The 16,547-nt window shown below is 36.9% G+C and overlaps 1 protein-coding gene across 1 annotated transcript in view; it reads left to right on the plus strand.

Annotated features, from left to right (window-relative positions):
• Positions 1-6,325: 6,325 nt before the first annotated feature.
• The window catches only part of LOC150085111 (tRNA (32-2'-O)-methyltransferase regulator THADA-like), a 184,464-nt gene continuing 174,242 nt past the window's right edge, over positions 6,326-16,547 (plus strand). The window contains exon 1 of the mRNA XM_090376467.1: positions 6,326-6,465. Coding sequence (XP_090232593.1) covers positions 6,326-6,465 — 140 coding nt within the window. The remainder of the gene's footprint in view (positions 6,466-16,547) is intronic.

Genomic DNA, 16,547 nt, shown 5'->3' on the forward strand with positions numbered 1-16,547 from the left:
CGGTTAAAACCTCTCGTTCAACGAAGCTGCAATTTGTAACACGTGGATTTGATACCGTTACCGATACTAAGTAATACACACAAAATCTCTATCAAGTTAAACTTTAAACTAAGTATCGTAACTAGGAATATAAAACTACTCTAGAAAATAAGTAAATATGTCAATTTAAGCTAATAAAACAGAAAATAAATCAGAAAAAACTTCTCTTCTCCAGGAGCTGCAAAATAGCTGCGGCCACACAGGCTACCCTCGAACCCAAAATGTATGCATCCCATACATTTTTCTTCTCAGCCATGAGCCTCGTTAATTCGTTTGACATCCATTTAGGCTTGAACAGTTTTTCTTAGTTGGAATGAAAAGCCTCGTAGCCTCCAAAATTAAATCCCTGAAGGCTTCCCATTTAGAATTAAACATTGGTAACATCATCAGTTGATCCCACTGTACAGAGTTGAAAAACTGTCTGAGACCCCTGTAGTCACCTTTACGAAAGCAAAATCCCTTCCTTTTAACCTTGATGGTAGTTAGATCTTTAAGTAATTCCCATATCAATACATTGTGATCACTGTCACCGAGTGGTTCCTTTATCTTCAAATTCTTAATGTATGCATAATCACTGCTGATAATCAGCCCAAGAGTATTACTCCCTCTGTTGCTTCTCGAACATGTTGCTGTAGAAAACAGTCACCCAATCTGTTTCTCTGCACAATTGCTCATTATACTCATCTGATTCATTAGGCCTATAACACACACCTACTCTCATTTTTCCTTTCCCAGTGCTTATGTCACACCAAACAGACTCAACATTGCATTGTTCACCAACATCAACTGGATGCACTTCCTTATATTTTATATGTTTTTTAAGTAACAGCATGACCCCTCCTCCCTTCCTGTCCTGTCTATCCTTTCTGTACACATTGTAATCCCCAAATTCCAATACTGCACTACTTATATCCGTATGACACCCCACATCTCTGATAGCCCAACAATATCTGTCTTTGATGTCTTGACTTGCACTTGAAGCTCATCAAATTTATTAACTATACTCCTAGCATTGGTGTACATGCAAGTATACATGCACCTGTTTCTACTCTTATTTACCCTAACGCAGCCCATGTATTTATTTATTTATTCCACTGTGACTTCCAACAGTCCTGGAAATCTCCATTGCCTTGCTTTCCATGCTGCTGTTCATTCCAATAGAAGTAGTGAAAGAATCACTTTTGCTTCTGCCTGCGGCCACTGTTAACCTTTTAGTCTGTGTATCCCCCCCAAGCTAGCAATGATCCAGAAGGAGTTTTTGAAAAGAAGATGAATGAATGATCTCTCTCCAATTAAGGGTAAGTTGCTACAATGGATAAAAGGATGGTTAAGTGGGAGAAGACAGAGGGTGGTAATCAATGGGTGCTGCTCTTCTTGGACTAATATTATTAGTGGAGTCCCACAGGGTTTGGTTTTGGGTCCACTGTTGTTTTGTATATTTATCAATGATATTGATGAAGGTATATCAGGCTTAGTGTCGAAGTTTGCAGATGATACAAAGGTTGGCAAAGTTGTTAATGACAGTAATGGCAGTGTGCTACTGCAACAGGATCTAGATAATTTGGGCAGATGGGCTAAGAAGTGGCAACTGAAGTTTAACCTTGACAAATGCAAAGTACTGCATATGGGTAGAAGTAACCCCAGAGAAACGTACCAACTGTGTGGTACTACACTTAAGGTGGTAGAAAATGAAAAAGACCTGGGAGTAATTGTGCAGGCAGATATGAAGTTTTCTGAGCAATGCAGACAAGGCTGCCAGGGTAGGTCATGGGGTTTTGTCAATGATATATAGGAATTTTGCTAGCAGGGAAAAGGAGGTGATTATCCCTCTGTATAAGGCAATGGTCAGGCCATGCCTTGAGTACTGCGTACAGGTCTGGAGGCCTCATTTTAGGAAGGATGTAGATTTACTTGAGCGTGTACAGAGAAGGGCAACAAGATTGGTGAGGAGAATGAAGGGATCCTCTTATCAAGAGAGGCTTAAGTCCTGCAAATTGCAGTGGCTGGAGACTAGGCACTTGCGCGGTGATCTGATTGAGGTGTATAAGGCCTTGAATGGGTTCAGCACGCTGAATTCTGATGGGATCCTTTCACTTGTTCAGATTACAAACATAAGGGGGCATAAATTCAAATTAAGAAAGGATAGATGTAGAATAGATGTGCGGAAATTTGCCTTTAGCCAGCGGGTGGTTAATTGCTAGAACAAACTTCCATCTGTCGTTGTGGAAGTTGATAGGTTGAATAAATTTAAGGAGGAACTGGACAGGCATTTGGAGAGAATGGTGTGATTTTTTTTTTTTTTTTTTTTTTTTTGGCTGATGCTGCATAAGCTCATACATTTGCTTTCTTGCATCACATGCCACTACTACTACTACAATCAAAAAGAACTTTTGGTAAAGGAAGCAGTCCTAAACAGGCCATACAAGCTGATAACTTTAGGCATGTTACTTTATTCATGTAGAAAGTTGTTTCATTCCTCTCTTCTGGCTTGAATAAAACAATTTGTTTGTTTCTTTTAAAAGCTATGCTGAATTTTGAAATTCTGAACATAAAATGTGTATGTTCTGACTTAAATGTAATTTGTAAAATTTGTGTTTTTTTTTATTTTATTTACAAATTACATTACATAAATTAAATTTATGTAATTTAATTTGTAAAATTTATGTACTATGGACTTGATTTCCTGCTTTTCTCCTGTTTTTTGCTTATATTGCTCAAAACGTTTCTTCTTTTCCAGTTATCCAATTTCCAGCTTTTGGAAAATCAAAATTTGGCAGCTATAATATATCTTTTTCATCAATCATCGCCAAAGTCTTGTATTAAGAAGGTTCTCTTTTTCTTTTATTTATCCCATCCGTAGCGTTAGTGTACCAAAGACAAACATTTTTGGGATTGCTGTTTAAAAAATATTCCTCTTTTTCTCTTACTTTCAGATCAGCTTTGAGTACAAAATAATTATTGCATATTTTTCATTTCAATAACTTTTGCTATTTCTGATAACTAAATATGAAATTGCTTTGTTTTGTTTTGTGTCAGTTTTTTATTCTTATTTTGTACTTTTAGGATGAACACAGAATTGAAGAACTTCTGGAGACTAGTTTAATTTTAGCATCAAGTAGCAAACCACCAGACTCTGTGACTGCTGCTTACATACTGTGTTTGTTGGTGAAGCATTATCCCATTAAGAAGATACAGGACACCATCTTAAAAGTTTATAATGATGGTATTTCAAAGATTAAGCCTACTATTCAGTTTCCTTTGTCATCTGAGGAATGGGACAAGAGAACTGTGTGCCTCTTTCTTCTTTATATTTTGATATTTCGCTTGGAGCATGAAGTTAATGTGGCTCAAAATTCATTGTTAGTAGCAGCATCTTCTAGTCCTCTTTATGGGCTTATCTTCTGTATCAGAAGTATTTTGAGTGAAGTCGATCTGAAGTAATAATTGCTTTTTTTTAAGATTTTATAGGACCTTCATAGTTTTTAAGCAAACTTAATATTATAAGATTTGTTTTATATATATCCAAACTAAATTCCTGATGTTGCAAAACTGATGGAGAGAGACGTTGAAATTTCATATACATTTTTTCAGCACAATGGACAATGCAACGTGGCACAGTGTACTCAGTCACAATGTAAATAATAATACAAAGAGCCTTTACATAATCTCACTTAAAATACACAGTAGTATTCATTAAAAATTGAACAGCCATATAAATATAACTATTCTTGTTCACAATACTAAATACCTTACTGTGCAACGAGTTCACTATCTTCAGAACCCTGAGAAGTAGCAATGACATTTTAGCAAAATATCTCTACTTTTATTTTGATTTCTGGTTATCAACAAGCATTTTTCCAATCACTTTTTATACTATAACTTATATATACTTATAGCTCATAATTTATTTATAGTATTTCAAAAACTGTTAATGCTATTAACAGTTTATTTAATGAACTGTTAATGTTAATGCTTTGTCTTAAAGAGAACAAAGTTCCTCATTCACATTAATCAACATGATGCTGGCCTACTCAAGTGCTAGAGTCCAATTATTGCTTAACAATATGAAACTTTTTTTTTTTTTTCCATTAAAGTTGTAAATATTCTCTTCTAAACCAGATTTTGTACAAGATTTCCAATATGTTCTTAATTTTTCTGTAGCCCCATGTATTTTTTGTAATAAATCACGGATAATATTCAAGATTATAAATGATGCTAGAACTAGGGTACATAAATTCAAGTTATGGGGGGGAAATGTTTAGATTGGACTGCAGGAAGTTTTATTTTAGCCAGCAAGTTATAAATTACTGGAATAAGTTGCCTTGGGTGGTAGAGGCTGACAGTTTAGGGAAATTTAAAGGTCATCTGGATAGTACCTTCGGGTGAGGGAAGTGCATAGGATGATAGGTTTAATTTCATTTTCTTTTATTAATTATTATTATTTATTTTTATTTTTTTTATTTTTTTATCATTTGTTTTATTCGGGTTTTTTTTTTTTTTTTTTTGGCTTGTACAGCATAAGCCATAGGCTTTCTTGCACCATTACTAATACTAATACTATATCAGTATAAATTTTTTGAAGCAATTTCATTACAAAATGCATGAAACCCGTTACAAATTTCATTTTTATCAGTTTTACAGTTTAAACTCAACATATTTTATACACATATCATACACTGTTCTGTGTGTGTGTGTGTGTGTGTGTGTGTGTGTGTGTGTGTGTGTGTGTGTGTGTGTGTGTGTGTGTGTGTGTGTGTGTGTGTGTATTATTATTATTATTATTAGCATTAGCCGTATGGTGCAAGGAAGCCTGAGGCTTATGCTGCACTGGCCAAAAAAAAATTCCCTATTACCCTGAGAGAGAGAGAAGTAGAAAGGAATCACCAAGAAAGGGAAGAATGATGATATCCAGCTCAGGACCCTGGGTGTGCCAAGCCCATACTCACCAGATATGAGCCCCTGGGGATAATATATATATATATATATATATATAACCATACAAATAAGTTAGAATAAGGATTAAAATAAAATAATTCCAGCAGTATGGCAAGACAAGAGCGAAAAAAAGTCAAAATTAAACCTAAATTAAATCAAACCAAGCAGGGAGGGAAGAGAGGGTTAACAAGAGTTTTCTCTTGTTACCTCTCTCTTCCCTCCCTGGGGTCCCACTGCAGCACCTCTGAGGATAAAGATAATGAAATTGTCTTTATCCTTAATGGATAGTTTGTAACTAAACTGTAATAGGTCAGAGTATACCTGTTTTCTTACTTTATTCCAATTATTTTTGTAGTTGGGTCTATACTTAAATCCCTGTTTCATGAGGTCCCTTAAATCTTTATCTTCTGTTATTTCTAAATTGCCTGTGAGGATATATTGATGGTCTGTATTGATAAATCTTTTATACCTGGTATGGTTGAAGTAACAGTTTTGTACTGTTTCTAGTTCTTTTGCTATGGTTTTATAATTGCAGATTTTTAAAGAAATACAAAACAAATTCATAATTACTGCCCTGGATAAAGCCACCAACAACTTTGTGATTATATGTAAAAAATTTTATGATGAAACACTAAAAAATGAAATAACCATAAGAACACATACAAAAAAATTAGTAATAATATGAGAAGCACACTGAACAAGATACTAGCAATACATAAAAGATCAAACAATAGGATAGACAATACTAATATTCCATTCCTATACAGGTAGGTCCCGTTTTACGATGGTCCATTTTACGACTTTTCACATTAACGACTGTTTCAAATTATTACCTGAAAAAATTGAAAATAGCAAAAAAAAAATCACAACTCAGTAACACGTTGCAGCAACACCTGCAAGTCCAAACACACACTAGGCGTTTCTTTTGTTTTTCGTGGTGCATTGTGGGTGGAATGATAGCTACGCCAAGAGTTGTTTACATTCAGTGTGCCATGTTCGTTTCGTTGTGAATTTTCCCTCAATTGTTAATGGGTTACATAGTGTTATTTCTCATTAATAATAATTTTTGTGTAACCATGAGCTCTAAGCGTAGGACAGTTTCTCTGTCGGGGGGTGCAAAAAGAGTGTTAAACACTAACAATTAAGGAGAAAATGGATGTGATCGTCACAAAAAGTCTGGTAAACATTGGTTGGATGTGTGTAAGGCATTGAGTTTAGCACCTTCTACTCTATCAACGATTATGAACAATGTTGATAAAATAAAACGTGCGCGCACACACACACACACACAGGTATAACAAGTTTGTCATCCTCCAGAACAACTTATTAATGCAGTGAGACAATGGAAAAAATGGAGAAATTGTTAGTGTTGTGGGTTGATGATATGGACCAAAATGACATTCCTGTTACACAGGTGGTAATTCTGGACAAGGAAAAGTCGTTATTTGACAAAATATGTGAGGGGAGTCTGGTGGCACTGAAACATTTACGGTCAGCAAAGGGTGGTTTCATCAGTTTAAAAACTGTTGTAAAATTCACAATGTGAAAGTGTCTGGTGAGGCTGCTAGTGCTGACGTTGCAGTGGTGGAAGAGTATCCTTCTGAATTTAAACGCTTAATAGACGAAGGCAACTACCACCGTGATTTAGTTTTTAATGTGGACGAAACGGGTAGTGGAGTCATCACTTGAGTAAATATGTACTCAAGTGATGACTCCACAGGACCAAAGTAAAATTTTATTTTATATATAAGTATAAATAAAATGTGCATTAAATGTTTAAAATATTTAATTATTTATAAAGATCAGAATATTAGTGCATAATTGGAAAAATTTTGGGAATTTTGGAACCTATCTCATTCAATTACATTATAATTTGGTCTTTTGGTCTTTTTATGACTTTTCATTTTACGACCCTGTTTTGCTGGAACCTAACCATGTCGTAAAATGGGTCCTACCTGTATATGATACCCAAATTCAAAAAAAAAAACAAGTTAGAAAAAGTACAAAATTGGTACTGCAACCATACCAGGTACAAAACATTTATCAATACAGACCATCAACATATCCTCACAGGCAATTTAGAAATAATAGAAGATAAAGATTTAAGGATCACATAAATCATTATGGGGGTAAAGGCTCTGATCAGCCATCGTACTTATCCAAAACCATATATGAAGAGGGTATCCAGTTGATGGCTAATAAAGTTCGAGACTCAATGCTGAGCGACACCAAACAAGCAAGTTATTTTAGTTTATCAGTCGATTCAACCCCTGATGTTTCCCATATTGATCAACTTACTGCCATTGTTAGATATGTTTCTCCTAGTGATGGATTACTAGTTGAATGCTTTCTGCATTTTTTTGAACTGAAAGACCATACTGGTGAAAGTATTTGGCTGAGTTGATACTGAACTACTTCAGTGAACTTGAAATAGATTTCAGTAAATGTAGAGGACAGTCATATGACAATGCAGCCAATATGGCTGAAAGTATGATGGCATTCAACAAAAAATTCTGGAAAGGAATAAGTTTGCAAAGTTTATTCCATGTGCTGGACATTCCCTAAATCTAGTTGGACGAACCGCAGTTGATTCGTGCCTGAATGCAGTGAATATTTTTGGCACAATAAATGAGCTTTATTGTTTTTTCTCAGCTTCTAAAAAGATGGGCAGTGCTAAAAAATTTCTTGCCTCCTGAGTCAAAAGTTCCTAAACATTTATCAGACACAAGATGGGAGGCTCACACCAAAGTTACTGCAACTATTAGCGAAAGTTATGCTAACATTGTTGAAGCCCTCAGTCATATTTATTGTGATGAAACTGAAAAAGGAGATACTAGACAACAGGCTGAAAATCTGCAGAAAATGGAAGAATTTGAATTCATTAACCACCTTTGGACAAATTTGCTAGATCAATTTCATAAAGTTAACAAGGCACTCCAAAGTTCACAAATTTCATTGAGCACATGTGCAAATATTTACAGCTCACTATTGCAATTCGTATCAAACATTCGGGCTAATTTTGATGAAATTGATCAGCAAGCAAAATTTACTCTACCGGATGTAGAGTACAAAACAGTCAAAAGAAGGCAGAGAGTACAAAAAAAAACAAAACAATGATGGGACAGCACCCGAAGCCTTATATGAACTGTCTCCAAGAGACAAGTTTAGAGTAAATTCATTTATCCTTGTTATGGATGCTCTTGAAGCCAACCTAGACAGAAGTCCAACAGTGTATAGGACTGTAACTGGCAATATTTCATTTTTGGTGAACCTGCAAGCAACCAAAGAACAGATTCACAATGGCGTTGAAACGTTGATGCAAGAGTATCCAAAGGATGCTGACCTTTGGATGCTAGCTTGGGGGGGGGGGGTTCACAGACTAATAGATTAACAGTAGCCACTGGAATCACTTTCGCCTCTGCCAGTGGCTACTGGCAGAGGCGAAAGTGATTCTTGCACTGCTTCTATTGGAATGAGCAGCAGCCTGGAAAACAAGATGCAGGGTATTTCAGAGACTGCTGGGAGTCATTGCGGTACAAGGAAACACATGGGTTGTGTTAGGTTACTTAAGAATGGGAACAGGTGCATGTATACTTGCATATACACCAATACTAGGAGTTTGGTAAGTAAATTTGATGAATTTGAGTTGTTGGTCAAAACATCAAAGGCAGATAATTGTTGGGATATCAGAGACATGGTGTCACACAGATATAAGGAACGCAGAAATGGAATTTGGGGAGTACAATGTGTACAGAAAGGATAAACAGTATAGGAAGGGAAGAGGGGTTATACTAGTAGTTAGGAAACATAAAATCCAAGGAAGCACAGCCACTCGACATGGCTGAACAGTGCGTGTCGAGTCTGTTTGGTGTGACATAAGCACTGGAAAAGCAAAAAGAAGAGTAGGAGTGTGTTATAGGCCTAATGACTGTGATGAGTATAACAAAAACTGTACAGGGAAATAGAGTGGGCCAGTAAATCAGAGAGTCTTATAATAGGGGATTTTATTTCTTGGATATTGACTGGAATTTGTGGGTTGGTCACTCACACTAGCAAGGCTTTGGTGGATTTATTGGATGATTGTTTTCTACATCAGCATATTCGGGAGGCAACTAGAGGGAGTAATACTCTTGATGTGATTATCAGTAGTGATTCTTCATGTATTAAGAATCTGCAGATAAAGGAATCACTAGGTGGCAGTGATCACAGTGTGCTGAAGTGGGATTTACTCAAAGAAGTAACTACCATCAAGGGTAAAGGGAAGGGGACAGTCATAGTTACGTAGTTACTTTCATAAAGGCGACTATGGAGGTCTCAGATAGTATTTAAATCTATATGGTGGGACCAACTGATGATGTTACCAACAGCAAATTCAAAATGGGAAGCATTCAAAGAATTAATCTTGGAAGCTACTAGGTTTTACATACCAACTAAGAAATATTGTTCAAGGTTTAGGCCTAATGGATGTCAGATGAACTAATGAGACATGTCATAGAGAAGAAAAATGCATGGGATACATATAAATTAATGGGTGACATGGAAGCCTACAATAGATATAAGCTGGTTTGTAACCAAGTCACAAAGGAGGTTAGGCAGGCAAAGGCAAAGAAAAACAGAAAAGTGTTCTTTATATGTAAACTCTAAAAGGAAGTGGATGAATCAGATTGGTCCACTGGATACCGATGGTTCAACTGTTGATGATCCTGCTCAGGTGACTAGCAAACTAAATGAGTATTTTGCATCTACATTCACACATGAGGAGTTAATTAGGGAGGGGAATGCCAGAGGTGAACTAAACTCAGGCAGTGAGCTAGTTGATTTTGTAATAACTGAGAGGAAAATGGAGGAGAAATTGTTGAAGATAAACATAAGAAAGGCACATGGGGTGGATGGGATCTATCCAGTTATATTAAAGGAGGCAGAAAAGGAATAAGCAAACACTTAGCCATAATCATGAGAGCTTCCTTGGAATCAGGGGAAGTACCCGTGCACTGGAGATGTTCAAATGTGACTCCAATTCACAAAGGAGGATGACTTGTTATAGACTTGTTAATTTAACTTCTGTTCCAGGGAAATTAATGGTGGCACTGGTTAAAGAAGCACTGGAGGATCATCTAGGCAAGACTTCAGTTATAGCTTGGACACAGCATGGTTTTGTTAAGGGAAAGTCTTGCGTGACCAATTTGATTGGATACTATGATGTGGTCACAAAGCAACTGGATGCAGAGAATAACTTTGATATCATATATTTGGATCTTAGAAAGGCTTTTGATACTGTTGCACATGGAAGAATTCTGCACAAATTGGAGCAGTGCAGCATTGGAGGAAAATTGCTGCTATGGAAAAAGGGATGGTTGAGTGGGAGAAGACTGAGAGTGGTAATCAATGAACACTGCTCTTCATGGACTAATGTTATTAGAGGAGTCCCTCAGGGTTCAGTGTTGGGTCCATTGTTGTTTTCTGTATTTATAAATGATATTAATGATGGTATATCAGGCGTAATGTCCAAGTTTGCAGACGATACGAAGTTTGGCAGGGTTGTTAATGACATTAATTACAGTACCTGCTGCAGCAGGATTTAGAAAAGTTGAGCAGATGGGCTGAGAGGTGGCAAATGAAGTTTAACATTGACAAATTTAAAGTACTACATATGGGGAAACAGCAACCCCAGAGTAACATGTCAACTCTGTGGTACTACACTGACAGTGGTAGAGAATGTAAAGGACTTGGGGGTAATTGTGCAGGCAGGTATGAAGTTTTCTGAGCAGTGCAGACGGTCTGCAAGAGTAGCTCATGGTGTCTTGTCAATGATATACAGGAATTTTTCTTGCAGGGATAAAGGAGGTGTTATCCCCTTGTATAAGGCAATGGTCAGGCCACACCTTGAGTACTGTATACAGGTCTGGAGGCCTCGTTTTAAAAAGGATGTAGAGCTGTTGGAATGAGTACAGAGAAGGGCAACTAGATTAGTAAATGGAACAAAGGGTTGCTCTTACAAAGAAAGACTTAAGTTTTGCAGATTACAGTGTTTGGAGACTAGGCACCTGCGAGGTGATCTGATAGAGGTGTATAAAGCCTTGAATGGTTTGAGCATGCTTAATGCTGATGGGATTCTTCCTCATGCTCAGAATAATCACCTGAGAGGGCATAAATTCAAATTGAGGAAAGATAGTTGTAGGATATATGTGCGGACGTTTGCCAGCGGATAGTTGATTGGTGGAACAGACTTCCATCTTTTGTTGTGGAAGTTGATAGCCTAAATAAATTTAAGGCTGAGCTGTACAGGTATTGGAACAAACAGAGGGGTCAAATCGGAGTGTGTTTTTTTTTTTTTTTTTTTGGTTGATGCTGCATAAGCTTGCTTTCTTGCATCGTATGCCTCTACTAATGCTAATTAGTCTAGTCGATGAACTCTTGCATTTCCACCTGTACGCCAAACAAGCTCACCCTGAAAAAGAAAATTTCATCTACCAAGATATGTATCAAATAATATTCTAGGAGAAAATTGGGACAGATTTTCCAAATGTGGAAATAATTTTCAGGTTTTTCCTGTGTTTAATCGTTACTAACTGTACTGGCGAAAGATCATTTTCTAGACAATAAAGAATGAACTATGATCAACAATGTCCCAAGATCGGCTGTCTGATCTAAGCATTTTCTGCTTAGAATTGATAAGCCGCAACTTACTGATTTTAATGATATAATTGATAAGTTTGCATCCAAAAAAAAAAAAATGCTCGATATAAACTGTTCTGACTTTGTATATAGTGTAATGTTATAACGTAGCTATGATTTCCCTATGAATGTACTGTGTGGACGACTTCATCAATTTTATACTTTAGTAAACTTATTAAAGGTTATAATTTTATAAACAATCTTTTTATCAGTAATAAAATTTCAACAATATTCTACTTTCATTGAGTAGATAAAGAATAGAACGAGGGTTTGTTTCTCATGATCAGATGCTATTAATTTTGGGCCTCCCACGGTCTCCTAGCCCAGGGCCTCCAGTTGCTTTAATCCAGCACTGTATACAGGGATGAGCATTGGCCGGAGGATTTCTGCACATTAATCATAATCCCCATACCCAAGATGTCACCAACAATATGCCAAGACTACAGAACTATAAATCTTATTACCCATGCATTCAAGATTCTGCTGAAAGTTATCAAAGTTCATATGGATAGTCATATCGAACAATTTCTGGATGGTTCACAGCGTGGTTTTTACAGAGGCAGATTGACGAGACATGCTTTGGAACGTTGAAAACGTTGGGTGAGAAAGTGTATAACATGGGAAGAACCCCTCTGTGTGTTTTGTGGATTACGAGAAGGCATTTGATAGAGTAATCTGGAGAGAACTGTTCCCATTGCTTGACAAAATCGGATGCAAGTAGAAGATTATTGGTCTGATCTATGACTATAAGACAAAATATGGTGATAAGAGTGAGGGGAGAACTAACAGAAAAAGCTAAAGTTAAAAAGGGAGTAAGACAGGGATACTTACTTTCACCTGGTTTGTTCAGTGCTTTTGCCGAAGTGATAATAAAGGAGGCACTTGGGAATAAGAAGTGGGGGGTTAAAATAGGTACGTATGGGCTATTAAGTTTGCACGCGATCAGGCCATAATAACAGGTCGCCCTGATACGCTGCAAAAAATAATCAAAAGACTAAATAAGAAAGCGCTGAAGTATGGAATGAAGATAAATGAAGAAGAATGAAAAAACTAAGGCAATGATAATTGATAAAAGTTAATACCCGTCCAAATTGAGATCGATGGAGTAAGAATAGAACGAGTAGAGCACTTTAGGTATCTGGGGCAGTTATTTGCACAGGACATTTCATGTCAAACTGAGATTCAATCCAGAATTGCAATGGCAAACCACTCATTCAAGAATAAACTGGCCTTGATTACACAGATGATGTCACTAGAAATTAGGAAGAAGATAATAAAGATGTATATCTGGTCAGTGGGCACTATATGCATCAGAGACATGGATTCTAACAGAGACAAAAAGAGAATTGAGGAGGTTCTGGCACAGGATGGAAAAAACTGAAAAAGTGTCAAATGAGGAAGTATTAAGACATCCAAGAACAAAGGATGAGGTAGAATAAGATCAACTAGACTAAAATGGGTGGGCCACGTGATTCAACATGATGCATTGCTTCTCTGGATGCAATGGAGGGGACTGTGGAGAGAAAATGCCTTAGGGGTAGACCAAAAAAGATCTTCATCAGGACATTGCTGGATGAAGCAGGACTTCAAAACTTTGAGGAACTAAAACAAACGGCACAGGAGAGACAAAGATAGAGACAGCTCATCAGAGGAACTGACGAGTCACAAGGCTGAATTACTGATGATGAAGATGATTAATATACTGGCATTGACTAATACTGAAACAGACCACGGAACACTTTATTTTGGCAGGCTTTTGCACATAGAAGTATGTGTAGACATCTATGAAAAAGTACCAATGTAGTGATCCGATATACCATTTGTATGCAATTTAGCTCGGAGTACATGTTTTAATAAATATTATTATTAAAATAAATGACCATCGATTTGTGGTTGAAAAAAAGAACTTTAAAATGAGAGCAAGTACTAATACAATCAGTCCTCGAATAGCACGATAGTTGTATAGTAGTAGTAGTAGTGGCATGTGATGCAAGAAAGCAAGTGTATGAGCTTATGCAGCATCAGCCAAAAAAAAAAAAAAAATCACACCATTCCCTCCAAATCCTGTCCAGTTCCTCCTTAAATTTATTCAACCTATCAACTTCCACAACGACAGATGGAAGTTTGTTCCAGCAATTAACCACCCGCTGGCTAAAGGCAAATTTCCGCACATCTATTCTACATCTGTCTTTTCTTAATTTGAATTTATGCCCCCTTAGGTTTGTAATCTGAACAAGTGGAAGGATCCCATCAGAATTCAGCGTGCTCATCCCATTCAAGGCCTTATACACCTCAATCATATCACCGTGCAGGTGCCTAGTCTCCAGTCACTGCAATTTGCAGGACTTAAGCCTCTCTTGGTAAGAGGATCCCTTCATTCCCCTCACCAATCTTGTTGCCCTTCTCTGTACACGCTCAAGCAAATCAACATACTTCCTAAAATGAGCCCTCCAGACGTGTACGCAGTACTCAAGGCATGGCCTGACCATTGCCTTATACAGAGGAACAATCACCTCCTTTTCCCTGCTAGAAAAATTCCTATATATCATTGAGAAAACCCCATGACCTGCCCTGGCAGCCTGTCTGCATTGCTCAGAAAACTTTATATCTGACTGCACAATTACTCCCATGTCTTTTTCATTTTCTACCACCTTAAGTGTAGTACCACACAGTTGGTACTTTTCTCTCGGGTTACTTCTACCCATATGCAGTACTTTGCATTTGTCAAGGTTAAACTTCAGTTGCCACTTCTTAGCCCATCTGCCCAAATTATCTAGATCCTGTAGCACACTGCCTTTACTGTCATTAACAACCCTGCCAACCTTTGTATCATCTGCAAACTTCGACACTAAGCCTGATATACCTTCATCAATATCATTGATAAATATACAAAACAACAGTGGACCCAACACCGAACCCTGTGGGACTCCACTAATAACATTAATCTATGAAGAGCAGCACCCATTGATTACTACCCTCTGTCTTCTCTCACTTAACCATCCTTTTATCCATTGTAGCAACTTACCCTTAATACCATTCTGCTTCAATTTGTATAGTAGTCTTCCATGCACAACAGTGTCAAAAGCTTTCCTGAAATCCAAGTATATGATATCAAAAATATTTTTTGCATCCAGTTCCTTTGTAACCACATCAAAAAAAACTCTCGTGCAATGCAAAATCATGCAATATAAACAACAAGCCCTGTGGGAAAAATAGGGTTAGGTGCCGACCACCCAAGATTGAACACACATTTGTAACCAAAACATTACTAGTCGTAATAAAGTACTTACGTATTTTATTACGACTATTACATAATAAAATATTGCTAATGCTTTTGCTTCTATCGTAAGCAAACTTGTTTTTTGTTTGATTTTCTATCGAAACAGATAACAGCTGTTCCATCTCTTCCAATTCTTTGTGTCTTGATCTAATGGATTTTAATTACACTTTGAGTTGTTCCTGCTATGAAATTTGTTTTTATGCATCTTTCTAATTTTGGCGTTGCCTCATTTAGGCCTGTAGCACATGCAATATCACATGGTCTTTCATTTTGCTTAAAGCGTTTCACAATTTCATATTTTTTCTCTGTGGACAGAGGTGGACTGGCCATAAGCCTTACCGGGGAAACTCCAGTGGGCTGGAGGCCGGTGTGATTTTGGCCATAAACCATAGTATGAAGCCACTACAAATTTTCCCGGGTAAGAATTTTTGACACAGTCTGCCTCTGTTTATCGATATTGCTTTTTTTTCTCTCTGAATCTGCAGTGTCTCCACCAGGACGCTTCCTTTTCACATCTTTTAAGTATTTTACTCATTTTTACGGAATAAAGCACAATTAAAAAATGAGGAGGCACGTTTGATACACATAAACAAAGCTGCGTGCTTGTAGCAACTGAATAAACAACACCGTAAAGGCAGAGATACACTATTAACACCTCACATTTTACTAAATCACACTTCTGGGGGTTACTACCATAAAACAATAAAAACAATTTCCAGTTGCGTTTCTGCTAGTGGAATCTGTTATAAACTGGTAGTAAACTCTATCTAATTGCATTTGCGATAATACCGATAGTCGGAATTGTGTGGTTTTTACCTTATTATGGTAAAATGCGTTTCCCCTTCACTGATATAAAAAACCATAAATACATTTTCAGAATCTTCTCTTCATTTCTATCGTGTTGCATTCAGTTGGGGGTGATTCTGCGTTTGACTGCCATTTCTTGTAAACACAAAGGCGAATCGTACATAAGCGAATTCAGTTCATGTTAAACACGATATCGTTCCCCTATTTATAAATCGTGTATGATCGAATTTGTGTAGTGTAAACACGTGTTATATGAGGACTGACTGTATTGCAATTGTGGTTGATGAAAAAGAACACAATATTGTCACACTTCAAAGTGAGGATGAACAATTGCAGCCTTTTGTTCTCCAAAAATCCGAAGTGAAAAAACAGGAACAAACTAATAAAAGACCAAACCGAAAGTATGATGACAGTTATTTGAATTTCAACTTTACATGTGTTGGAAATAAAGATGCTCTTGATTCCCAGTGCGTTGTACTAATGTAATAAAATATTAGCAAACAGTTCCCGCTAAAGTTGTGTTTCGCAAGTGTTCGTAAATATATTGTGAGATGAAAAGTGTTCCATGACTAAAAAAGTTCAGGAAACGCTGCCTTAACATATGATGCCCACACCTTATTCTAGGCACTTAGAGGACAGCCAAAGTGTAACTTGGCAATTTACCAAATATCCATCATGATTATACACTGTTGTAATTTAGCTAGGAAAGGGCTGTGCACCCAGCACAATTTATTGGAGCGATTTTTATACTTTCGAGGCATGACAATGAATGTTTCATTAAGATTTGTTTCTAGTAAATTCATTAATTCCA

Source organism: Mastigoproctus giganteus, chromosome 6, assembly GCF_048544385.1.
Source record: "Mastigoproctus giganteus isolate SK-2022 chromosome 6, ASM4854438v1, whole genome shotgun sequence".
NCBI classification, from domain to species: Eukaryota; Metazoa; Arthropoda; class Arachnida; order Uropygi; family Thelyphonidae; genus Mastigoproctus; species Mastigoproctus giganteus.